Source organism: Centrocercus urophasianus, unplaced genomic scaffold (genome assembly GCF_019232065.1).
Source record: "Centrocercus urophasianus isolate 14NV4802_14NV808 unplaced genomic scaffold, USGS_Curo_1.0 seq_13, whole genome shotgun sequence".
Taxonomy (NCBI): domain Eukaryota; kingdom Metazoa; phylum Chordata; class Aves; order Galliformes; family Phasianidae; genus Centrocercus; species Centrocercus urophasianus.
The window spans coordinates 50996356-51023026 of record NW_024884475.1 but is presented as its reverse complement, the minus strand read 5'-3'; the positions used below and the strand labels follow the sequence as shown (position 1 = coordinate 51023026).

Here is a 26671-nt window from a genome sequence, read left to right as displayed (position 1 = left end):
ACGGCAGAGCGCTGCCGTGACTTGTCCGCGCGCCTCAGCGACAGGAGGGAAGGCAGCGAGCAGGGCGCTGCCCCGCGCACCAGCACGGCACGAGCCCGCGCCGCGCGCCCCACCTGACGCTCCGGCCCCGCGCAGGGGCTCGGCTCTCCTCTCTTCGCCCCGCGGCCGCTCTCACCCGGCTTCGTGTTAAAACTTGAGTCGCAGTTCTCCGCCGTATTCTGTTTCTAGTGCCTCGAGGCGTCAATAGACTGATTTTATTTTCGCAGCACGTGAGGCGCTTCGCGTTTAATCCTGAGAGAACGCGACCCCGCTGCAGCGACCAACTTTCTGCAGTCGTGACGGCGCTGACGCCCCGGAGCCGAGCACGGGCACGGCCCCGGGCAGGAGAGGGCGATGCGGTGCCCGCGCTCGCCCCCCCCGCCCCGTCCTGCGGCCGCCGGCTCCGGGGCGCCCCGCCTAGCTGAGGAGACGGCCCCGGGTGCGACAAGGACCCCCCGGCGCCATTTCGCACCCCGGGGACTGCCGAAGCTCGCCCGGGGCACGGCCCGCGCCCCCTTCCCGTGGCAACCCCTGCTCGGCGCTCGCCCCGCGCGGCCGGCCCCTACCTTCTGTCAAACTCTCCGGCCGCCCCTAGGGAGAGGCAGGAGGCCAGCAGCAGCCGCACGGAGAGCTCCATGGCCGGCGGGGCTCCCCAGCGACGCGGGCCGGCCGCTGCGGGGGGAGCTGCGGTGCTAGAGACGAGCCGCGGTGCTGAGGGTACCACGGCTACCGCACGCCCCGGCTGCACCGCGAGAGCTTCGGAGCGGCAGCGGAGAGCCACTCTGCGCCGCCCGCCCGTCTCGCTGTCGGGCGGAGGAGGTGCCGCCGAGGAGCGGCCGTGCCGCCCATGACCGTTAGGGGCGCCCGAGGGCGGGCTGCCCGCCTCCCGCTGAGGGGCACCTGGCGGCGGGACCGCGCCTCAGCGCCGCCTCGTTCCCCCAGCCGCCCTGCGCCTCCCTCCCTCCTCGCACGACAAGGGGAGAACAGCGGGCAGCGACGGTAGAGCACAGGCAGAGCTTCGATTTTGTGAAGGAGCTGTTATCACATGAGGTTCGACAGCCACCCCGCCCCTCGCCACGAGCAGAGTCCACGGGCATAGATAGGTAAGCGCATTAAGATTCAGCCTACTTTTGCCAAACGCGGTTCTTCCAGAACCATGCTTTTCACGAGGATTACAACTTGTTGTTTGCTTTGTTCTGGCTTAAAGTTTCCTTTAATAGCTCTGATGTTAGCATATGTAGCCAGGTGCCCCTCGCCCCAGCCAAAGAAACCAGAGGTTCAAAGCAGGACCTGTGCACCACATGGCACTACCAACATGGATGACTCCAGCTCTGTTCCACATTAAAGCACTAAAAGATGGCAGCCATGTCTGCTTGGTTTCTATGAACTACTGCCATGGGGACGTTCTGGGGGACGCTAAATAACAATTTGTCTCCAGTTTAGTGGTCAAAACCACTCACAGTGCTCTGATTATTACAGACAGATGGGCCAACAGCTCCCAGTAGATTGTAGCATTGGTTTTGATGTGTGCATGCAACACAGCTAATCTCATCAGCTGGTGCTACAAGTCTCACACAGTTTAGACCATGAAAACAAAGACCTTCCAGTTTGTGCTGTAACACAAAGCCAAACCCTTCAGGGAGCACTTAGATGCCAGCTTCCTAAAATATGATTTCAGGCTTCAGATTTGAGCTGGAAGTTCTGCTCAGAGTATTTTGCACCTTTATAACATTTCACAGATATACAAGCAACACTGTGGTTATGACAGTAGTAAAGATGTTTTGCACAAGGGATGAATTGAGCTAGTGAGTTTTATAAAATCACACTTCTCAGATCAGTTTTACCACTTACTGAAATCTTCAGCAGAAAACCCTGCACCCTTCCATTATTTTTTGAGGACCCCAATTTCCCTGTGCTAAGGCTCCTGTCCACAGTATCAATCCAATACCATTCAGACAGATTAAAAAAAAAAAAAAGAAAATGTTAAAAGCTCATAATTCTGCAAGGTGTTTGTTACCTGTGCTGAGACAGCAGACCCCATGGAGAACTGAGCTAGACATGAAAACTACACCAAAGACCAAATGCCATTCCTTCCATTCACATCAATAGAAGGCTGATAACCCATGCAATAACACAGTAGCATTTGGGAAAGACAGGGGAGCATCTGGCTTAGATTAGATTCTTGCTGAAACAGAGCTGATTTCCAGCTCTTGACTGATTGAATTATTTTTTTCCCCCACTCAGATACGTGATGAGGGATCAGCCCACAGCCCTTGCAGGATTAATTTGTTGTCAAGATTTTATGGGCAAAAAGGGAGAAGTCCTCCTTAAGATAACCACAGGGATTTCTTTCTGGTACCAGCATCCGGCTATATCTTTCCAACACACAGAAGGAAAATACCCACAAATTACATTGCGGCCAAATTCAGGACAGGTGCCAAAAGCAACATTTTGGCTGCATTGTGAATGAAGGTGTAGGGCAACCTGACACTTTCCTTCCAGCATGCAAGAGGACGTGTTGTAAAGTCAAACCCAGTGGTACTTAAGTACAGAGCAACTTTAAACACGTGCTACTTTTTGAAATCATGTATACTCACAAATGGTGGTAAGATCATTTAATCTGTCCAGGCTGCACTCAGTATTTAAGATTTCCTCCGCAGTCTCTCTGGCATTCTTGTGTGTCAATAACTGTGCTGGTCAGACATGGTGCCTACTTCAATTAGGATTGTCTGCTTTTGGTTAACTGTTGCTGCTTTTGGAATACCAATCTGAAAAAACAATTAACCAGTCACTGGAAGATCACATACTGCACTTCCATACCCACCAGCAGGACTGGACATCCAGCCATTTACAAATTCATTTGTTTTGGCAGTGATTTATTGATCTAAATGGAGTTTTCTTAACAATGTAGTTATTCATATTCAGGACACTGAGTGAACAAGTACAGGAATCAAATCTTTGATAAATTAACAGTGTACAAAACTGCCTTCCATGCTCTTACTTGTACCACATACATAGAGCTGTGAGGGTGTGTATCAAACTAACACATAGAAGATGGAGAAATTGTGGAAATAGAGAAATTCTCTCATACCTTACAATTAACGAAGCAGCACGAAAGCATCACAAATGTTGAAGTCACAGGGGTGGCTGACGTGATGCTCAGCAAGACATTAGTAATACATGCCCAATAGGAATGCATCAAGCACTCAGACAGATGACTAGCACATACCAAGCAGATGAAGTGGAGGATTATGGACAAAGGAACAAGTGTCCAAGGAATCTCTTTCAAAGACTATTTGTTGAGTGCAACATGAACCATGATTTTCACTGCAAATCAGCAACAACGAAGCAGAAACATGGAGGAAAATGCAAGGTATTTCAAACAGTAATGCTGTTCTCCTCCATATGAAAGACTCAAAATGCATGCAGCAGTCAAAAAAGGAAGGTACAGACAGGTCTTAAAAGGTGTTTAATGAATGCATGCTTACTATGCTTAATTTACCCCTCCCCATTCCCTTAGAAAGATCCTATGATGCCACATCACAAAGAACTTGTGTATCCTGTCCTCAAGAAACCACACTACCAGCTCTGTTCCCCATCTTGGACTTCCAGTGTCACAGATTCATTGGGTTCAGATCGCGACTCCTCTTTGAATATTAAGACCCTAAATTTGCTAAAGATATGCTATTTTGAGAGCAGAGGAAGTGTCTGACACACCTGGTGAAATGAAGGCAGTTTGCTTGTTAGCTTTCATTTTGCTTGGCTGGGTTTGGCTCTGTGTTTTTTTGTTTGTTTTGGCTTTTTGGAGTTTCTAGAATATTCTTTAGTATTTACTGAACAGACAATATTAAGAAAAAAAAGAGTTGTAAAGATAGCAGTGTAGATATTTTTAAATACTGGCAAATACTACTAGATATAGTAGGTACTGGAATGCAGTAAATATAACAAGTATCACAGAACCAGCTTCAAATGTTACCTTCATTTGTTACAGGTAGCTGTGAATTAAACAATCACAATAGTAACAGATACCGCCTTAGGCCAATCTACTGTCAACTAACTTTTATTGGCATCAGTTGACTCTTTTTAATATTAATTTCCTTCTTTGGGTCTTAGAATACATTACATTGATCCTCTATTCAGATGAATCAGGCAATAATCTTTGTGAATCTCCAGTTTTCATAAGCAGATATTAAGAAACAGAAAGTGATGTTTCCCCCAAATCAAGTTATCTCTCATCTAACCAAAAATAAATCTCCTGTTTTCCAATTTTACATTTAAACCACAAGCCCATCCTTCTTTCCAAGTATTTCACACTCACTGAGGCTAAGGAAGTTAACTACAATGACACCATTCCAAGTCACTAAATGACATTATGGCACTGGAAATACCAATTCAAAAGCCTCTAAATGTTCCCCTCCCTCCCATGTCACATCTTATTAATTTGCTTTCTGAAGCAAGCTTTTTCCACACAGACTTGATCCTTCTTTAAAACTAAGAGTGGAATTTGTGTTGAAGTTTCCTGTATTTTATTATAGGATGAAGTACTTATTTTCCCTCTAAACACACAATAACTTTCTGGGCTTTGAATGGAAAATTCCCCTATTCCAGTCTGTATATATCTTTTGAACATATGGCCACTTGATCAATTTTTGTACCAAGGTGATTTGCATTGAGGATGAGAAGTATCCCCCAAACTTAACATTACCCTATAAGAGATTGGTTCTACTCAAGACACAATCATTGAACGCAGAAAAATCTGTGACTGGCAGAAGAGACGTGTTCATCACAGCAGTGAAGGGCAGCACAGTCAGCTTCAGAAAATGATGGCAAACTTCCTGCTCTGATGGAAGCCTTGTGTATCCTACACCTCTCAGTAACACCAGCAGTGAAGGTGATGCAACTATTAGAGAACACGAGCTTGAGAAATATTTAGCACTGACCCACTTTTTACAGGCTGGCACAGAGACAGACCTGAGATGGGTCCTTACATCTGAGTGAAACAATTGTGAATGCCTTCACAGACTGAGCAGAAAAACCACGCATGTGGCTTCTGACACTGTCTAAAAAGGAGAAGGAATAGAGAAAGCTTTAGGCTGAATAAATGACTGACACACTATTTTGTGCAGTCAGCACTGAAAAAAAAAAAATGCCTCCAACAATACATTAGCATCATTGCTGTCTGCTCCTGGTTGGCTCAGCCAGTTAGCTCCCATTCATTGCTGCAGTTCAATCAGCCTTTGGAAAAGTTGTCACGACAAACCAGCTGGGTTTGCTGAAAAGGATGCAGGGCTGATTCCCAAGCAGCCCAACAGTCACACTTCTGTAACACGGTTTTTCATCAGTGTAAGATTCTACTGTTCTCATAATAGAATAAATTGAATACAAATCCTACAGATTATGGCCTTTTTTGCAGGTCATACTACAACTCCCCAAGTCTAGTTTTACCCCGTGCAGCCAATGCCTCACATTGTTTCCTATCCTTAGGAAAACAGAATACTTCAGTGCAAGAAAACTGTTATATGCATCACAATCTCATCATCACCTTCATGGGCTACATGCATGCACACCTAGCGGTCAGCATGAGGGATGAGAACTGAGACAAAAGGAAGCCATTTAGGAATGATCAGCAGATTATTAATAAAAAAATATTACTTACATGATAAGAAAATACATACTATGGAATGCTCATCATCAACAGTTTACTGTCTTTTTCATGGGCATGAAGTGCATAACAACACTCCGTTCAGCAATATTAAAGGCTGATGACAGATTCTTAAAGAAAAAGAAAAAAATCATCAAATTACTATCTGTAACTAAGCGAAAATATACAGAAAACAAAACAGGAACAGCATCACATATGTTACACAGAACATCACAATAAAAAGAGCTGCTAAGAATGCAAAAACCACAAGGACGTGAGCTGAAACCAAACTTAACCTCATACTTACTGCTCTAACTGTAACAAAAGAAAAATGCAATATTATGTTGAGATCTCCATGAAGATGTTCTCAACCTCAGTTGTAATGTGAACTATCTTTAATTAAGCATGTTCTTTTGTATATTATCTGGACTTCAAGGGAAGTGTATCTGGACTTCATGAGCTTTCTCTTTCTGCTCAACCTTCATATGCTCAGACTGCAAGCTATGACTTTTTGGGCTGCTTAAGAATTTTAACATGTAAGAATGTAAACCAGTCTGAAAAGTAATCAGAATTGTTTTTTTTGTCAAAAGAAGCAAATGAAATTAATCTGCCACAGCATGGATTCAAATGATTCTGCTCATGAAACACATTCCTTGCAACAAGAAAAAACACAGGTAATTGCAGAACCAAAGAAAATGTTTTACAGTAGGCTAAGAAATCAACCTTGATTATAACAGTTTCTGTAACTTTGTTTTTATCTCCATGCCATGGATTCATTGCCAAAATTAGGGGTAAAAAAAAAAAGTTGCAGTTTTATATTAACACAGATATGCTGCCTGACAATGCCTTTCCAGAGAGAAATGATAGAGAATTACTTCAACCCAATTCTTTGGATTGTTCTTTGTCATACTGAACCTGAACTGCTTTACAGATTCTGAAAAAGGTGGGATAAATTAGGTCAAGTTATATAAAATACTCTGGGTCCTCATATTTGCCATCTCATTTGATTTCAGGCATTGTCATGTCACTTGTATGAGCTGAGATATAGTTGTGTAACGAGATGCATCCTCTGTTACTAGTTGCTTGTAATTGAACCTAGGACTACTGACATAAATGAGTTAGTATTGCTGTTATCAAGAAAAGAATTGCTTGTCTAATTCATGGAATTGCTTATTTAATTTACATCTTGTTTTGACATATGAAAAATTCCTAGTACGTTCTGAGATGTGGGGCAAGCAGAGCTAGTAGGCAGGAAAGCCTACTACAGGTGGTGAAAAGATGTTTGCAGTACCCAAAAGAATTTTCAGAAGTTCAAACAGGGTGGACAGATGATAACTTCTATTGCTTCCATTGTTTCACAGAACCACAGAACGGCTGAGGTTGGAAGAGTTCTCTGGATGTCATCTAGTCCCAACCCCTACTCAAGTACAGCTGTATAGATCTGCTGGCCCAAGACAAAGATTTTGAGCACCTTCAAGAATGGAGACTACCTCTCTGTGCAGTGAGTCCAATATTACATATTCTAGCAAATATAATGGTAATGGACTGGGATAATCCTGGGTCAGGTCCTCAGATCCTGTAAAATCAAATACCTCAGTGAAACTAACAACATACATCACTAAGTTTTCTGTCCGCTGAAAGTCAAAAGCGAGACAGATCCCATCAAGTATAGTCTCTAACAGCTGCATACAGCACAGGACTGCTATGATATTTATCACATACGTAGTTGCTTGTGAGCCTTTTAATGCCTTTGAGCATTACAAAGTTTATTGGTGGTTTTCATTATGTAGCACTTAAAAAACTTCAAGAAGTCCATTAAATTCACGTCTTCAGATTACAATGTGAGTGGTAAGAGGATGGAGAAGATTTAAGATAGGCTTAAGTGCTCAGTATGAAAGGAAATTAAGGAGTTTCAGGGCTATCTACCTGTCTGGTAAACAGTTTCTGATTCTTCTACAGTCTGCTCAAATGATGCAGCAGCATTCAATCTTACTTTATATAATCTTACTATATTCTTAAAGCTCTATATTCAAAACCAATACATAACTCTAAATAACACTTTTGAACAATTCTATAGGTTTTTATGGATACTTTTTGAGGGGAAACAGTTAATTTGGGATCAGTATTTAATGCACAGTTGGATACGGACTTCAGTCTTAAATAAGCAAGCATGCTCCTTAACTGAGATTTTCTTAAGGTAGAGAAACACAGTAGCTCTGGCTGAGATGGACTGGGAGCTCCAAACTAGAAGTTTTTTCATTAGGATTGAAGAAGGTCTGCAATAACAAAAGTAAGAAAGTTTCAGGAACAGAAAATGAATTGTGACTGTTTCATGAAAGGAGAGGGAAAAATCTAAGAATTACACTGGAACAAATCTATCAACAGTTTTCAATCAAAACTGCTTTACAGGCAATGACAAAATATTCTAGGACAAACAAAAAAAATCAATTTTAGAGAGCTCTACAGAGCTTTAAATAGCAGAATACCCAGGTAAGAGAATTAATAAAAGCATTAGTAAAAGAATTAATAAACTGTTCTGTGAACTAAAACAAAGGGATAAAGGTTGTTTGCTGACACATTCAAGGAAATACATTTTGTTCTTGTCTTTTTACTTCTAATACATGCATAACTCTGATGACTGAGCTTGGTCCAGCAGGAGAGGTATTAGAACTGAAAGACAGATAGTAAAGTGTCTATAAAAAGCTCTACTTTCTTTCAAGAATTATAGCATAAACTACTCAAAAATCTTTTGCAATTGTCTGAGTAGAGTAACAGTGCCCCTTCTGAACTGTCAGCTCTCAAAGGCAGAGGGCATCCACAGATAAACAAGCTGCCATTTTTCCCTTGCGTGGAGTTAAAGAATGCCATCAGAAAATTAGACTGGTAGTAGTACTCAGTTTGTACTTTCATTGAAACTAAAAGCAGTGGTCACAAAAGGAAAAAGGAACACATTTAACACATGTTGGAACAGAAAGCAATTGGATTAAGTCCACTTAAAAACAGTGCTTTCTGCACTGCATAGACTGTTGTCTGTACATGGAAGCAGGTATTAGATCATAGCAATCTTTTGCACATATTTGTCCATATCCTCATGGTTAACAGATGAAAAAGATGTGCACCTAATCTTGAAGAATGCTAACAAAACTGACTACCCTTTACAAGTTTAAAATAAACCTTCTCGTAATTTCCACACACACCAGCAAATTCTGAGTAAGAACACAGAGCGAGGCCGTGTTACTCTCAGAACTTGAACGTCCTCACTTCTTAAAAGCAAGGTAGGTGCTAACACAAAATCAATTAGAAGGTTTATGCCCTCCAGACTGACAGCATACATGTCAGTAGTATTTATTCTTGTAGCAGCAGCTATTGTGTATACTAATCATGTACAGATATCCTGCTAGTTTAAGATTATTAGGAGCTAAAAGCTGCAGTTGGAAACTCTCAGTAAGGATTATTCTGGAACACATTTTATTTTGAGGGCTTTTTGGTATTTATGACAGAGCATATAAAAGTAATCCAATTGTAAAAGAGATTTGTAAACTAACTGAAGGTTTCAAATTGCATAAATCACTTAAAAATTTTCTTTTCCAGATTCCTACTTTGAATACAAAATGTTACTCTAACAAGGATGAGGCATCCATTTATAACCAAACGTTTGTGTATGATGGTCAAATGCAAAAAAAGGAGGAATTAAACGTTTATCTGAGTCTTGATTTTCATCCAATACCTTGGGTAATTTATTCTGAAATTCTAATTATATCCCCTATACAAGCACTGCAAATATGAAAACCGAGAGAAAAATATATTTGCAAGAGCTTTTTTCCTCTGTCTTTTCCAAAGTAAAGAGATGGCTGCGGTCAAATTACTTAATGAAAAGAACTCTGTGTCAGCAATCATCCTAACAAAGAGAACATGCCCATTTACAGTATTGTTTAACTATTTCTGTAGTAGGTGACCACACTAAATGGGTATTTGAACGGTAACATGCCAAACGAATAAAAACAACCTTCATGGTGCCAAACATTAGCTACTTCTACAAAACTAACTAAAAGCATGCAAAAGCAGTGCACAGAAATACATATATCTACTTCATCTCCTGGCCTCTTAGACAATCTGAATTGTCTATATTTTATGTGATTCTGTTTAAGAAAGCAATGGCAGTACAACAGACCAGAAGTTATCATCTGTTCATGATGTCATCCAAGCTTATATTGAGCCACAGTAATATATATGCATCATAGCTCAGGAGCTGTTAACACAGCATGAGTATGAGATCAGGTTATCTATCCACGAAATAAACCTACAGTTTATGCCAAAGTGCATGAAAAACAATAATAGCTGATGAAAAACCATAATAACTAGAAGCTGTGCAATTCAGTAGCCTCTTATTAGCTGAAGAAGACTGAGTAAAAGTTGATTTTAAGAAGTCAGTCACTTAATTAAATGGTGGCACCAGGGATTTAAAACAGCAATTCAGAACTCTGATTGTTCTGGTTGCCAATACTAGTCCTGACCAGAGACCTCAAAGAAAAGGGCAACTCTGCTGTTGAAGGAGTGCGGGTGGCCCAAAGTTGTTGGTGTAAGCTCTAAAACAGGAAGCTTCTATCCACCACGATCCTTCACTATTGTCTCTTTTAACTATGGATTACTTAAGCAATCCATTTTTGTTTTGTTTTGCTTTTAACAAGCTCTATTTAAGAGCGCGATTTAAATCTTGAAATCTTGGCTCAGGGAGAATTTGTGATGGGGAATTCCACTGGCTGAACAGAGATGCCACAGAGAAACATACACATTATAAAAATGCATACCCAGACACTTACAAACTTATTGGTACCCCTGGAGTTCTGTGCAAAGCTCTAAGTTGATTACATTATTCTAGTACACCAGTTTTGTATTTTCTTTGCAAAACAATAGGATTCTTTGTGTATAAGCTGTTAAAATCACCTATGTGTTTTTCTTGGCCTCTTACATGTCTTCTAATACGCGTTTTTATACAGTCAATGCAACCAAGGAGTAGGTCAGCTTATCACAAAAACAAATCAAAACAAAAACAGGCAAAGCTCTTAGACTAGTTCAAACAGCCACAGGTAAACCAGAAATGGTCCCCAATCCAGAAAAAGAACACAGATAAAAATATCTTAAAACATGCTGGGATGGGGAGCGAGACAGAATTGCTAGAAGGATTGAGTTCCACAGCTGGAGTATCTCAGATAACTACTGCCTACTCAACTCAACCTTCCTTTGCACATTTGCACTGCTCCTCTGCTTACACTGAAACTACATTGGCTGTATTGAAAGTATTAGGCAAAACATCTGATAAGAATCAGACTTTTTTTCAACAGTGTAGTTACTCTGTAGCTTTTTTTTTTTGAATGAGTAAATTAAAAGTGAGTTCTAGTCTTGTTCATATTTATTTCATATGTCAGTTAACTTCCTTTCCTCCAGATTTAACATTTCCATCATACCATATCTCCAGCCTATTTCTCCCTCTTGAAAACCATTCTCTGACCAAAACAAGTCCAAAGGACTAGATAGGATGCACCTGGTAGTACAGAGAGAACTGTCTGAAACCTTCATGAGACTCCTCTTTAATAGGTTGTGAAACAGGAGAGGCTCCCCAATGGCTTCAGAGAGGCAAATACTAAAGCAAGAAGTACAACATGAGGAATCACAGGCAGGTCACCCTCACTTCCCTTCCTGGAAAATCACAGAATGAGGAGTCTTGGAAGATTTCCAACCTGATATGGCTTATTTCCATTTAACTCTGTAGCCTCCTTAGTAAACAGCTATCAACTGCAAACACAAAGCATAAAACACAAGATTTATCTCTTTTCTTACCTGCAACCTTGTTTTAGGAACATCTGTTCTGGCACATCAATCCCAAACAGTTGAAAAACTGCTGCTTGATACAGCTGTAATAGGAATCACGCTGAGGTCTTTGGCATCATTTCTATTGTCTCTAAACAGTAGCATAAGAAAAAAAGAAACAGCAACACCAGGAAACACATCAAAATCTGGTAATCAAGACTGTTACATGGCAGAGATTAATTAACTGTTACACTGTTTCACCTAAATAAGCCTTTTCCTCGTTATTGCTTTAACGAAATAAATGAAACCGACTTTCCTTTGTCTCCTTCATCCATTATTGGACAGATGCACCTATTTACTTTAACTGAGGATTATAATGCTACATTTGAAGGTGTTAGAGCTCTACTGATACTAGATACTAGTGATACTGACAACAGTTCATAGTAACTTACTGTACCTTCATAAATTGTCAAAATCTTGTCAAAATGCTACGTTAAATTACATCTAATGTTACAACACCAAACACAGCAAACATAATATAAATGTTAGAAATGTTAGAGTTACAACAACATACTCGAATAAAAAGCACCAACTACACTGGCGCATTATTTTAAGTCAACATTTAATGCTCAGAAGAAGTTGTCAACAATTAAAAGCATGTATGGAATGCTGTTCCAGGATGTAGAGAACAAGTCAACTTTGGAAAACTAGAACCGGGAGAGAGTAATTTATATCATATAATGATATGTTAATAGAAAGATAAAGTAATTACTCTTGACTGAAAAAAGTATAAATATTTCAATGTCAACTAACGTTTATGGTGGATAAGGTGCTGAGAAATATTAAGAACACTTTCTAAAATTAGATCTTGTTTTCTGCCAATGAAGGGGACACATCCAAGAAATGAAGATGCCTTTTCTTTTGTGTGTTTTACCTAAGCCTAATGCTTCTGCAGCTACCCTGCAATTGCCCCAAATTTCATGGCCACCTTTTTAACCAACACCATTATTTAAATTATTTTAGAACCCACATATTAAGATTCTGCTGAGTTCATCACTCATTCAGTTGCACTGTGATTCCAAATACAGACAGAACATAGATTTTTTTTCTAACTTCAAGAAACGTAACTCCATCCTCATCAGTTTACAAATACCATATTGGGCACTGGTGTTGATAAACAAATTCCAAACTCAAAAAGATACCCACTGAAAAGAAGGGATAATGTTAAATTACAAAGAAAAAACATGGCAATATCAGCCAAAAAACAATTGGCAATAGATTCTCTGTGTGCTGACATACCTGCTGTGAACTGAACAAATACTGGAGTCTAAACATCATGATGGCTTAGTATACTGAAGTAATTAAAAAGTCAGGTGCCATATACATTAAAGTCAGAGATGAAAACATAACGTATTCAGCATCACAGAGAGCTTGCCACCTCCAGTGCAGCCAAGATTCCAACCCACAGGTACTTGCATAAGAGCCATTCTAATTCTAAAAATTCAAGGAACTTTTACACTTAAGGAAGGATGACCAACAAAAAAGAATAACTTGGTAACAAGGTACATTTCAGTTCACGTAACAAGTTCATGTTTCTCTATGATCATGAAGTATTTATGTTTAAAATGGTAAACACTAAAATTAATAGTTGTCTTCATTATTAGTGCAACTGTATCATTTAGCCCTGTTCCAAGGGCTCCATCTCAGCTGATGCTGTACAAACTCATGAAAAATCAGCACAGTCAAGTGAAATAGTCTAAAGAGGAAGCAGTGTACCTTTAGTCAATAATTTAACCTCTAGAATCACTGATTATTTAATCAGTTAACAAGGAAATCTCCAATAGTATCACTCACTTTGCATAAACTGAAGCATTCAAGTAGCATATCTGAAAAAAACATGTGAGAAACTCAAATAGTTGAGTAAAATAATTTTGAGTTACTAATTAAGAAATACAATGCTTGACACCTATAAAGTTTTAAAACTAATTGCTTCACTCAGAAATGACCTGCATGATTTTGATTTGTTATAAAACTAGCCTAAATACTTTTCCCTACACATGGCTTATCAGGGAAATAGCTGCAAACAAAGAAAAAAATAAACTTGATTTCAGTTTTGCATGTAATCATAATATTGTCCTTCCTTCATCACAAAAAAGTAATGAAGAAATTTTCTCACTCTAGATATACAATCTGGAGATCCAAATAAATTAATGTGAATAATGTTCATATTTGACATAGTTCTAACTTACAAACAGTTCTCTTTGGCAAATGTATCTCTGAGCAAAACCTCCAAAGGCAACTGATATTGCCAAGTGTTTTATACTAGCTATGCAATCTCCCAATCCCTACCTTCTCTTCTAACTATAGAAAATTGCAGAAAAAACACTACATTATTTTCAAGAATTCACAGTGCAGGTATGAATTAATGCCTATTTGCTTACCTTTGTGCTTCCAAATAAGAGTGCAGCTTCCTTCAATCTTCACATTAAAACAAATATTTAGATCTCTTAGAAAGAGCTTTCATAAAGAATAAAGTATATTGAGATCCTTTCTTTTCCTCCAGTACCTGTTGCTGTTTGTAATTCTCTTTCTCACATATGCTGATTAAACTTCAGATATATTTAAATTAAACCCCTGCAGAATTCGGAAGTGTATGAAACCCACAAACATACAAGAAATATCTTGTTATGAGCTTTTTTTGCTGTGACAGTGTGAACAGAGTAGGGTAGAAAACTGCATACTAACCCAAACACAGAAGAACATTTATTTTCATTTAATGGTAACGTGTCTATGATTGAGCTTTTCAAATAATTCCACAACTGCAACTTCTTCCAAATTTAAATTGAATATAAAAGTAAATAAAGATGACATATATGGACACAAGAACTTCTTTTAAAAATTGTATGTGACAGCAAGTCTCTTTCAAATGGAAAGTAATCCATTTCAATTAGCAGAGGTGGCAGTGAACTAACCATCATTGTTACATCACTGTTAGCTTCTATAATCTGGAGGACAGAGAAATAAGAGTTTGCTCTCTTTACCTCCCCCCTTCTCCCCCCTCCCCCCCCCCACACACACTTTCCAATGACTGGGTACAGAATTCTTGTGCAATATCTAAAGGTAAAAATTTTACATCATTTTTAAAAGCATTAAGTTGGAATACAAATTATATGCAGAGTGATGCTGAAAGCATTCTGAAGAATTTGTATTAAGAATCTTGATGAAATAGTATGGCATTCTTTAGCAAAATCTAGCCAACACCTGTTGCATCAGTTTCATCTGATCACTGTTTCATCACTGTTGCAACAGTTTTCCATCACTACACCATAAATCTGTTCCCTCTAGTGAACTGCATTACCTGCTGATAACTGCTCTGCCCACGAGCACAAATGAAGTTTTGAACATGAATGCAATTTTGAAGCAGCCAAGACAGCTTTACTGAAAAGGAAATGACCTTCCCTTCTAAGCCTTCTTCCCCTTTTTTCTAAGCTTCTGCAGATGGATGCAATTCTATGACCATTGTTAGAGAAGCTTCTCACTATGAGAACCTAAAGTTGCTTAATGACACATTACAATCTGCAATGCTCTGCATGCAGTTCACTTTCTAAAACTTCTCATGCTGCTTCCTTTTCCAAACACGATGGGTTCAAGATGCATGATGTCTGGTTTCCAAGTATGCTTGTATTTGCTGTATGTTTTTATGCATTGAAGATTTATGATCAACGTCAAATTTCATTGTCTAAACTGGGGTGCCCACAAACATATTGTTCTTTGGAGAACAGCTCTCTGGCTCCATCGATGTAACTTGGACAGAGTAGTTACATCTTTCTGCAGCCCATGCTCGATCAAGATCCACAAGCCCCATACACTGCTTTCCTGAAAAAAAGAGGAAAGGAGAGCACAGAAAGTCTAAAAATACGCAAGATTATCAGAAATATGTACTTCAATTTTAAGACGAAACATCAGTAAGTCATCAAAAAAAAGTTCCAAATCTGCTTTAAAATCTATCTTAATCTGTTTTACTTCAAATAGACAAGCATTAGTAGTTCTAAATCACATCTGCATCTTGTAACCTTCATTTACTAACGTTCTTCAGAAGGATTATTAACTCTGTACGTAGGGAGAAATATAATAGGCACAGCTATTTTTAAGTATTCCCAAAACTTGCAGAAGAGTGTGTGCATTAAAATAAAAGCCACAGGAAGAAAACAGCTAGTTTGTCCCTCAGCTCCTGAGTTGCTGAATCCTTACTCCTTTATAACCATAGTTGTTTTCCTACCACAATTTGATCTAAAATCTGAAAATCTTTGGTTACTAACAAGCAAGGAAGGAAGAAAATACTGAATAGTTATCCAGTGTAGATGATCTGAAGACACATAAATGAAACTGTGAGCAAAGATCAGATTTGTGACTACCTGAGGATCCTGAATATCCACAAGTCTAAAGGTCCTGATGAGATGCATCCCAGAGTCCTGAGGGAACTGGCTGACAGTCGCCAAGCCACTCTCAAAGCCAATATTACTGTCCCTTTTCTCTTTCTTGAAAGAATTGCAAAATTATGTATTTTTTGGACTGAGATCAGTACTCATAAAGAGAATTCATATTCAGTTCATCATCAGCACATAAGTCAGGTATTCTAAACTACTCTCTTACTTGCTTATTTATTTCCCTTCAATATATATGGAATTTGGTTGCACCTGGTAAGCATCTGTGCAAGCTTAAGGTAGTTGGCATGAACATGTCCCCTAGTATCTTTGCATTTCAGGACAGCTGGTGCACATCACACTTCAATACAATGTTTAGTGGAGTCTTTCCTCTCTTTCCACAGTGAGCTGATGGCCAGAACTATTTTTTACTTCTCAACTGAATTCACTATTTTGACTTCATCAAGATAATGACATTTTGATTCTACTTTGGTGGTAGCCTCCAATTTGTGAGGGGAGCTATAATGCTGTACTTTGTGTGCAGCTTATTTAGGGGCTTTTAGGTAATTAAACAAAATTATGTTAGTTTACTGAGGCTGCATAATTGCTGAAATACATTTTACAATACTATTCTTAAAAGTAGAACAAGCCATTATCATTTACAACTGAAAATAAAAAGCCTTCAGTTGTTTAGAAATATTTTGCATTAAATGAAATCTGCAGAGGCTTCTCAATATCTGATTATGCATTACACAGACATAAACAAAATCTCACAATGGCTGCAACACTAATCTGAGTTGATCTGAAGTTTTTTGCAAACATGACAAATCAGCCCAACATCGAGTTTCACAGCTGAAATAGTTAAATGGAATGGGAATGGTTTTCAATTCAGCTGAGAAGCGTTACCTAGAACCTTAAGGGGAAAAATAAAGCAACAACCATTCTTTAAAACATAAAAAGCAATGACATTTCCTGTCTGGGAAGGGGGAAAAATGATTTGTGTTTGGTCTTTGCCAGGAAAAAGAACATAGAAGTTATGTTTGTGATTAAAAAAAATTACAGTTTCAGAGAGAGAAAAGGTAACAGTTACAATCTTTAAAAGATGTTGAGTCCTCTTCCAACTTTCAGTCCATCTAGCAAACAGCAGGAGAAAATTCCTGTTGCTACACTGATACCTGAATGCTGATTTTTTTTTTTTTCCATTCACAAATACCACGATGATAGCAGAACAGACAAGTTGTAAAATACTGTCATCTTAGTACCTGTGTTTCTTTCTTTTTCTGCAGCTAGTATAGGAAATAATCAAAATTCTTTGAACAAGTCTTATTGAAAAACATGATTATTTGCTTCCACTGCTTTCATATGCTTAGTAAGTGGGGGAGGAATAACCATGTGCATCAATATCAGACAGAGGATGACCTCCTGGAGAGGAGCGCTGCAGAAAAGGACCTAGGGGTCCTTAGGGGTCCTGGTGGACAACAGGTTGGCCATGGCACAGCGGTGTGCCCTTGTTGCCAGGAAGGCCAATGGTACTCTGGGATGCATTAAAAAGATTGTGGCCACCAGGTCAAGGGAGGGCATCCTCTCCCCCTCTGCTCCATCCTGGTGAGGCCACGTATAGACTACTGCATTCAGTTCTGGGCTCACCAGGAAAAAAAAAACAAAAAGAAAAAAACCAAGGATCTCCTAGGAGGAGTCCTGTGGAGGGGCACAGAGATGATAGAGGGCCTGGAGCATCTCTTGTATGAGGAAAGGCTGAATAACGTGGGAAAAGTTTGGCCTGGGGAAAAGACGACTGAGAGAAGATCTAATAAATGCTTATAAATATCTAAAGGGAGGTGGGAGGCTAATGGATGAGGCCAGGTTCTTCTCGATGGCATGTAGTGGTAGGACAAGGACTAGTGGCCTAAAACTCGAACATACAAAGTTCTACCTGCACAACCTACTGTGGGATACCTGCTTTAGCAGGACCTGATGATCTCCTGAGGTCATAGAATCACTTCAACCCCTGTCATTCTGTGATTGTGTGGTTCACACGAGCCAAGAATCCACCATTATATCCTTAGAGATCTCAAGCCCTTCTGTCTTTTCTGACATGGAGTCTAGTTTATAGCTTCCACTGGAACATTAGTACCAGACAGGAGCACATTATAACCTCTTATGAATAAAAAAAACTAGAATTTTGCACGTAATGAAGAAACAGCTTTGCCTATTCCATATTTTCAAAATCTTAAGTCTTTTTTTTATTATTTCTTCAGATAAAAAAAGATAGAAAAAGCAGTGGAAGAACAGTGAGGTGTACACTTATGCATAATATGAACTTCTGTGCTTCTGATTATTAAATACTATGTTTATACTTTGCTGTCTATGTGGGTAATGAAATTACCACCAACTTTATGCACTTCTTTATCTCAGAAAACAGTTAAGCAATGATCTGAAATTATGGGGATGATATTGCTTTTGCCACTAACTGCAAGGAAATAACCCAAAAGAAGGCAGCTACTCTCATTCAAAATTGCAGTAATACAGAAATCTGAAGCTATAGCATAAGCTTTCCCTCAATGGGAAAGCTTGTAACCCCAATAAGGGGCAAGCCAAATTGTGCTCTGGTCAGAGTTGTCAAATTAGAATTACTCATTTAAATACAGTCCCAGAAAATCTTCAGGATGTTTTCCAAGATTATTACAAATTTAGTATTGAGGTGGGCAGAATAGGTTTGCATGCCATGAAGCCTGTATCAAATGTAGCCTAAATTCTGTGATGTAGTTTTGCTGTTTACAGCTGGTGCTACTGGCCCATCTGAATAGCTTACTACCAGCAATTACAAGCAGCATAAACGGTTCACACTGCAAATCACTGCTACAAATAGCAAATGCTTTTAATGTGAAATGGACTGGCAATAGAAGGACTTCACTGAAGTTCACAAAAACCTCACTTTTTTCATAGAAGGGAAAAATGTGGAGAAGAAAAAGGTAAAATGCAATCCCTCTGGCTCATTCTAATAACCTAATAACCTAATAACCAGAAACAAAGAAACCAGTTTTAACACCATAGTTCAGAACAGCAAGGAGAAAAATATGAAGAAACCCAGATTTCACAGCACTGTTTATTCCTTTATATAGCAGTGTAAAGACTTTACTAAAATGTTTTAAGTAATAGCTGTAGAAATTCATACCTATCAGCTTCCGATCAGGTGGAAGATGAACAGCTGTCTGATCTGCAAACCTACAAAGGATCATGTGCTCCTAAAAGGAAAAGTAAAGATACTTAGTTCATAGCGTTTCTTTCTTTTGAATATGGTAAGAAAAATCTAATTGGGGTTGGAACTAGATGATTTTAAGATCTCTTCCAATCCAAGCTATTCTGTGACTCTATGATTCTAATTTACTATTCAGATATATTAAAAAACACTATCATGTAGAAAACTGTTTTAAAAAAAAAAATCAGTGTGCAAATCCTAATTTTATATTACTTTGCGTTGTAAAAAAAATTGAAAAATCAAGTGTAACTATAAGCAGATTTCTACTCAAGTATACACGTTTCTTGCCTGCCTTTAAACTCAAATTGTACTTAATGTAATCATGTGGTACAATTGAGGCAGTTCCCTACTATAGCTAACACACACAAGGGTTTTAGCTCACAGCTCCATAATAAATGTGCAACATGCTATAACATGATTAGAACTCAGTATGTTTTGCTCAGGCATTTTTGCTGTATTTTTTTGTTTAAATATTACTATTTCTGTAGAATGAAAGGATTGAAAATGCTTAAACCAGAAGTAGGTACTAGGGAACAGAGAAAAAAAAAAAAAAAGAGGCAACGTGGCTGTTTTTAGGAGAGAGGGAACAGCAGAGAGATAAGCAGCTTGGAAAGAAAAGAGGAGAGGAAGAATAAGACTTGCCACTTAACCTGGAAATCTGGACTGATTCCAGTGCCTTAGCTTCCTACCAGAGATGAGCCTTAAAGTTAAACTGAAGTCTAACTTACAACCACATCTTTTTCCTGTGACAGAACCAATAAATTGTGACACCTTCTGTTGGTTAAAAATGAGGAGAAAAGCATTTCTGAAGTAACTAGAATAACCACTTCAAACTGCACAAACTTTGTGCATGCAGAAGCTGTTAACTTGCTTTTTAGAATACCCACAAAATGCCAATCAAGTTTTCAAAGCCATATATCTAAAGTTATTCATTCTTTCTTTCTAGGTCTTTGACAGGGAGAGCATCTTGACAAATAGAGTTTTAAAAAAAATGTATCATGGTAGACATCTAGAGCTACCATAACCTTTGCAACTGTAAATGAATGAATTACAGCATAATGTTCTCATCAAAAACGTTTTAGAACTGCCAGACTTCTGGATGTCTTTTTAGATCTCACTAAAATGGGAGATAAGAGAAATGAATTTCAAATGGGAACTGGAGGGGGGTGACACAGACAATGTCTGGCTAGCACATGGTAGCTTTGGCTACTAGCCAGCATCCTTTAAAAGTTTATTAATATGAAATATATAAAAATGCATACAGCTAGCTGTGTAACAGAGGTTATTTATAACTAGGATTACTCGAGGCACCATCCAGCCGAGATCATTTGTACAAACTCTTACATTATTAAGAACAGAAATATTTTTTAAGCATTGTCCTTGGCCCCTATGCAGTTCTGCAACTCAAAAACGATGCTGAAATTTCTGAAGAGGTGATAAAACATGCAATTTAAATATCCAGATACAAATAGAATCAAGGAAAAAAAAAGAGCAGAAAAACAACAACAACAACAATCAGAACTTCAATAATATTGCACACACTATCCTAACCTAGGCTTCCTTGATTTCATGTCACCATACCTGTCTGTACTGTGAACTGGTCAACTTTTAACAGTATGTGAGCAAATATTTTCTAACCTCAAACCTGATTTTTTCTTGATTGTGTGTTAAAAGTTGTAAAAGTGCTGAAGGAATGTTAACCGATGAAAAAACTAATCACAGATTCAAATCTCACTATGCCCTTTTACCAATGCAAACTATGGAAATTTATTTCTGTGCAAGTCAGTGAAGTGTTAGATCAGTCTGCCACAAAGACTATAATAACTGAACCTCCCTGTATAAGCTGGCTGAAGTTTTTAATTTTTTCTTTCTCAAACGTCCTCTTACTGCAGGATCAAAAAGCTCTTCCTGCTATACACAGCATTCTTCAGTATGCTCAGTGTCCCAAAGCACGTTTGGAGATTAAAAATAGCATCTTCCAAACATCTTTTTGTAATAGAAGACTATTCTGCATCTCCAAAATTCTTTTCTAAACACTGAGACTTTGCCTAGGATGTGATAAATTAGTGTTAATAAAGTTTCTATAGAATCTTACTTCTCTTGAATAGAAATATTCTCTTTCCATACCACATTAATTGCATCTAACCTTCACAACCCTGGTTGCTCATCACTAAGTTTAAACACAGTGGACAAATCTCCATGAATCAGTACCAGTCATCTCCTGACTACTGCACTGTCTTGTCCTATTTTACTCCTCTGTTATCTTCATTTTGTCAGACCTGCATGCTTCACTGCTTCTTTCTCCCACTTTTCTCACACTACATCCACATAGACCATGTCTCTCCAGGATCAAAACACATTTGAATCTTTTAAAATTAATTTTGCATAAAGTTTTTAAAACAGTACTGCACAAAATTACTGATGAAGAGAATTATCTTTTCCTGCTCATTGTATGAGATCTTCTAGACATAAATTTGAGGGAGAAGTACGATTTCACCAGAAAATAGTATCTGTAAAAGTAACGAAAATAGTATCTACAAAAGTAACAATTGTATCTAAAAAAGATTAGATGAGTGGACAGTGAGGTGGGATGAGAACTGGCTGACTGGCAGAGCACAGAGGGTCGTTGTTGGTGGTGCGGAGTCCGGCTGGAGACCTGTAAGCAGTGGTGTTCCTCAGGGGTCTGTGCTGGGTCCACTCTTGTTCAACATCTTCATCAATGACCTTGATGAGGGGATAATGGCCACCCTCAGCAAGTTTGCTGATGATACGAAGTTGGGAGGATTGGCTGACACGCCTGAAGGCTGTGTTGCCATTCAGCAAGACCTGGATAGGCTGGAGAGCTGGGCAGAAAAAAACCGGATGAGGTTTAACAAAAGCAAGTGTAGAGTCTTGCATCTGGGGAGGAATAATTGCATGCACCAGTACAGGTTGGGGGATGAGCTGCTGGAGGGGAGCTCTGCGGAAAGGGACCTGGGTGTCCTGGTGGATGACAGGTTGGCCATGAGCCAGCAGTGTGCCCTTGTGGCCAAAAAGGCCAATGGCATTCTGGGGTGCATTAAAAAGAGCGTGTCCAGCAGGTCGAAGGAGGTGATCTTCCCCCTCTACTCTGCCCTGGTGAGGCCTCATCTGGAGTACTGCATCCAGTTCTGGGCTCCCCAGTACAAAAAAGACAAGGATCTCTTGGAAAGAGTCCAGCGGACAGCCACGAAGATGGTGAAGGGCCTGGAGCATCTCTGCTATGTAGAAAGGCTGAGTGAACTGGGTCTGTTCAGCCTGGAGAAAAGAAGACTGAGAGGGGACCTGATCCAGGTCTATAAATATCTAAGGTGTGGGGGGCAGAATGGCGAGGCCAGACTGTTTTCAGTGGTGAGTGGAGAAGGGGAAACGGCCGGAAACTGCAGCATAGGAAGTTCCGCACAAATGTGCACAAGAACTTCTTTACAGTGAGGTGACGGAGCACTGGAACAGGCTGCCCAGGGAGGTGGTGGAGTCTCCTTCTCTGGAGATGTTCAAGACCTGCCTGGATGCCGACCTGTGCGACCTGCTGTAGGGAACCTGCTTTGGCAGGGGGGTTGGACTCGATCTCTGGAGGTCCCTTCCAACCCCTACAATTCTGTGATTCTGTGATTACAAGTTTCTACAGTGTAAACGTTAGTATTTAAGACCAGATAACTAAACTGCTACCCTGTAACTTTTAACTGATACATGTTGAAGGAGATTCCTTAGGATTGGTTTAGAAATTGCTCTTCTACATTTTATGATGAAAATAAAAAGACCTTTTCTGGAAAGTAATATTTAAATTTATGGAAAGAAGCTTAAAAAAAAAAAAAGTATGGTGGAGAGAAGGCAACGCAGTGACATCTGTGCTACTGCATAACACAAGCATTCCTTCTCAATTATAAGATAAATACTCATGTTTCATTTAATAAGACCCAGTGAAGTGCAAGGAATGGCACAACACACCCTCTGTTCACAACACCCCGCTGTTTACTTTACATACCTTGTAGGATAAAATTGCCCTGAACTGATGACTGGAAAAAGAAAGACAATTCAATTAACATCTTAAAACGTCAAGCTGCAATACAAAAGCAATCCTTACATACCAGACCACATTTTAAACAGAACAGCACCATCTGTAGCAAACCAAAAGGCATTCAAAAGACTGTACATGAATACACCTCATTTACAAATACAGAAAAAGCACATTTGATGTTTTTTTTTCTCTTCTATTGAATTACTCATAGAAACCCTCCCTTTAAACCATTAAAAATGCTATCAGAGGTTTACTAGGTTTTCCATATTTTCACATACTAGGTATTATACAGGCATACAACTTCTAGACGTGCATATATTTTCTGTGTATCACTAAAATAAGTTTCTAAGATGGAACAGAGTGGGGAAAAAAGGGCCACACAGAGAATGTGAGTCATGTAGTAATACGGGCAGTCTGGTATGTTTTGTAATCTTTTTTCTCCCCCTCATTTTTAAAAGTAAGCTCTAAAAGATAGCTCAAGAAAGGTTTGGTAAGTTATGAACCACATCATTTCCTACACTGGCTTACACTGTCACGATTCATAATTTTAGCAAAGACGCCAACAATTCACCATCTTGCAGCACCTATAGAAACAGAAGATTCCTAACAGTGTGCATTTCTGGTCTTCACGACCTAAAACCATAACTGTCAAAAGCTGCTGTTTAACAAGCCAATGGAAAAGTTGCATTATGCGCTAACTTCAGAAAGCCTACAATTTTATTGCCACCTCTGTAAGAATACTGCTTTTTTGTTTTCTCCACTGACAAAGTACAAAAGGGACACAGATGAAGATGCAGGAAATTGAGCAAGAAAGCACCGTTAAATGCAGAGTTCATCAAACCAGTAAATTTTAAGTTATTTACTCTCCGAACACTTCTGTGACAATGCTCTTGAATACTGGAGAAAAATATGAAAAATATTTTGCATTATTTTAGATTTTCTGATCCCTTTTTATACAGTGTGTTTCAGCTTCTTACTGTAGCAAATATGGATCTGAGACAATGCTGTAATTCCTAGTATGATTAAGTCTGATCCATCTTGGACACATAAAAGGCAAAGCTGAGCTTCAGGAAATAAAATAAACCTCTCCCCAAACTAGCTCTACGAGGAAAGCAGTTAGCATCTTCTGCCACTTTCTGCCTGAATTCTACATTCTATTTGTATCAGCAAAAGGAATTAAAATTCTTGAGTCTACATACATACATAAACATCTCCAACATGGCTAATTTGGAGAACAGAATAGCTACACTGTTCACTGAAAAAGTATTAAAAATATGATCCAAAAAACAAAAACAAAAAAAAAAAAAAAAAAAAATCAGGAATGCTGATCTACATGGGAATAAATCAGAACAGTTTCACAAGCAATAAACTGCAGCATAAAGCAGATTCATTTATTTAAACTGATTGCTTACATCTTTCTCCAGTATTAAAACGTCAATTCCCCTTCTTACAGTTCTTTCCATGAGCTTTCTATTAGTGCAGTGATTTCAAGGTAAAAGGTCTGCATATTACAGCAATTTCTACAAACTCCATCTACTACGTTGATAGTGTAAGGCCTTTGTGAACTTCAATGAATAGATAAACCCAGAAAAATAACCCAGAAATTACCCTTTTAGGGTAATCTCCCTGTCAGGGATGAATTTGCAAGTAGAAAGAGAAGTTAGTTGCATTGCAATTGAGAACAATTCAGCCCAGACACCTACGATTGACTAATTTTGCAATCCTTTAGCATTTCTTTTTTAAATTTAAATTGGTATTTTAAAGTTTATCTTGTTAGCCCTAGTGTACCTTCTTGGATATTTAAACTTCACAGTGTTCTGAATGAAGCCATAACAACAAGGGGAGATGACAAAGGCTGCTCGGGCCTTGATGCAATGTTCAATCACCATGTCTGTTGCCACACCACATGCATGTAGAGCCACCTACAATGTTGAAAACAACAACAACAACAAAACACAACAAAAAAAAAAAAACAGGAATAAGCAAATTCTTTACAGCAATATCCTACATACAACCCTGTTGCATATTTTTGATTGAGTTACTTAAATATCTGAAGAGTATTTAGCAATGAAAACTGGTAAGCCAAAGGCTGCGGCCTGATATTTAATTCTTGGTTTTTCATTTCTCTCTTCCCCGTTTATGCAGATGAAACTTTATGGCCAACTGCACTCACAAGGGAGTCACCAACAGTAAACAAAGGTTCAGAAATAGTCACAAGATAAATGCATGCATGGGTGCACCGCACTGCCATATCAACTCAAAGGAAAACAAAGTTCCAGAAAAACACTAAAGAAACTACTATGGAGATTGGTCAAAAATTTGTTTGAGCAAAAAGGATTTACAAATACAAAAAAAAAAAATCTCATTCCCATTTGTACCTTGTTAGATACCAGACAATCCCAAAGATCAAACAAAAATCAACAACGGACCTCACTTGACCTGCTTCTACGGTCTCTCAGCTCTGGAGAAATAGTCTGCCATTCCCTTGATTGAAAATTCTGCCTGCTACTTTATACAGTGTTCAGATTTGTAAAGCTGCATTGTTTTCTATGCTTTTATTTCTCTGTGAATTTAGGAAAAAACGCTTAAAACTGCAAAGCTCACGTTTCAAGGTTCAAAGCTGTTTTTCAAGGTACAGCAATCAGAAGATAAAAAATTCTCTCTCAAATGTGGATTATAACAAAGACTTTTTTGTTTGCTGGCTGCTCGATGTAAGCCAAGCTGAGCAGACCATTAATCGTGAGGTGAACTATAACTGCACACAGATGGTAACAAATACTCTTGTCTCAAGGAGAACTTTCAAATTAATAAATGTAGTAACTTCAATTATTTTTTTCTGTTTCTATAAATTTAACAGCAAAAATAAAACTGGTTTAAGATTAGAATGAATTTTAATATTGCAGCTATTAGATTATCATGGAATAGTTATTTTTACATTTCTCCAAAGACCTCTGCTTTGCTTGCATGCTTGGGAAGGAGACCTAAAACCTGTGTCGGTTAAATAACAACCACCAAACCAATAGTTTTGCTGAGCCTACGTTGACTTAAAGCCAATTGGTTTCTTCTTCGTTCCTCAGAATCAACTTACTCAAGAGAAAAATCACAAATAAAATTCAAGGCAGTTTCTTTTAGGACATCCTATATAACAAACATGCTACCTGAAACAAAGAGAACGCAGACAAATGCAGATAATGCATTTTGGTCACAAATTCACTTGTGGAGAAAGGAAAGCAGCCCCTGAAGAGAACAATAGTTGACTTAACGCAGTGTGAGACCACTGACCTGAATTTATTCCCTGATGATCCAATAGAGCAAAAGGGAATTGCTTGATAAATTCTTCTAAACCTGCTTTTGAGCACCTCACACATAACACTTAAGAAAATAGCCAAATAATGCAGTTATTCATTTTATATTATCTAAAGATACATATACACACGTTTTAAATGAATACCAGAAGGAGCAAG

At 38.8% G+C, this 26671-nt stretch overlaps 2 protein-coding genes and 1 long non-coding RNA gene across 9 annotated transcripts in view; 1 reads left to right on the top strand and 2 right to left on the bottom strand.

Annotated features, from left to right (window-relative positions):
• NPNT (nephronectin) overlaps nt 1-711 on the bottom strand; it is a 41689-nt gene extending 40978 nt beyond the window's left edge. For 3 of the 4 annotated variants that reach the window (XM_042812708.1, XM_042812706.1, XM_042812709.1), the window contains exon 1: nt 606-710. In XM_042812708.1, the coding sequence (XP_042668642.1) occupies nt 606-676 (71 nt within the window). In that variant the 5' untranslated portion in view covers nt 677-710. Of the gene's footprint in view, nt 1-605 lie in introns of all 4 variants that reach the window. The other variant, XM_042812705.1, reaches the window with a different exon arrangement.
• Nucleotides 712-993: 282 nt separating this feature from the next.
• Nucleotides 994-25464, top strand: LOC122157213. Of its 2 annotated transcripts, none has more exons than XR_006167802.1 (3): nt 994-1142; nt 7042-7181; nt 25353-25464. It is a non-coding gene; the product is annotated as an uncharacterized LOC122157213 (long non-coding RNA). The 2 variants fall into 2 exon arrangements; XR_006167801.1 differs by lacking the exon at nt 25353-25464 and adding an exon at nt 9272-9381.
• The window catches only part of GSTCD (glutathione S-transferase C-terminal domain containing), a 59689-nt gene continuing 47585 nt past the window's right edge, over nt 14568-26671 (bottom strand). For 2 of the 3 annotated variants that reach the window (XM_042812703.1, XM_042812702.1), the window contains exons 9-12: nt 24996-25129; nt 23175-23205; nt 19088-19157; nt 14568-15364 (exon numbers count right to left, since the gene is read on the bottom strand). In XM_042812703.1, coding sequence (XP_042668637.1) covers nt 15228-15364; nt 19088-19157; nt 23175-23205; nt 24996-25129 — 372 coding nt within the window. In that variant the 3' untranslated portion in view covers nt 14568-15227. The remainder of the gene's footprint in view (nt 15365-19087; nt 19158-23174; nt 23206-24995; nt 25130-26671) is intronic. The other variant, XM_042812704.1, reaches the window with a different exon arrangement.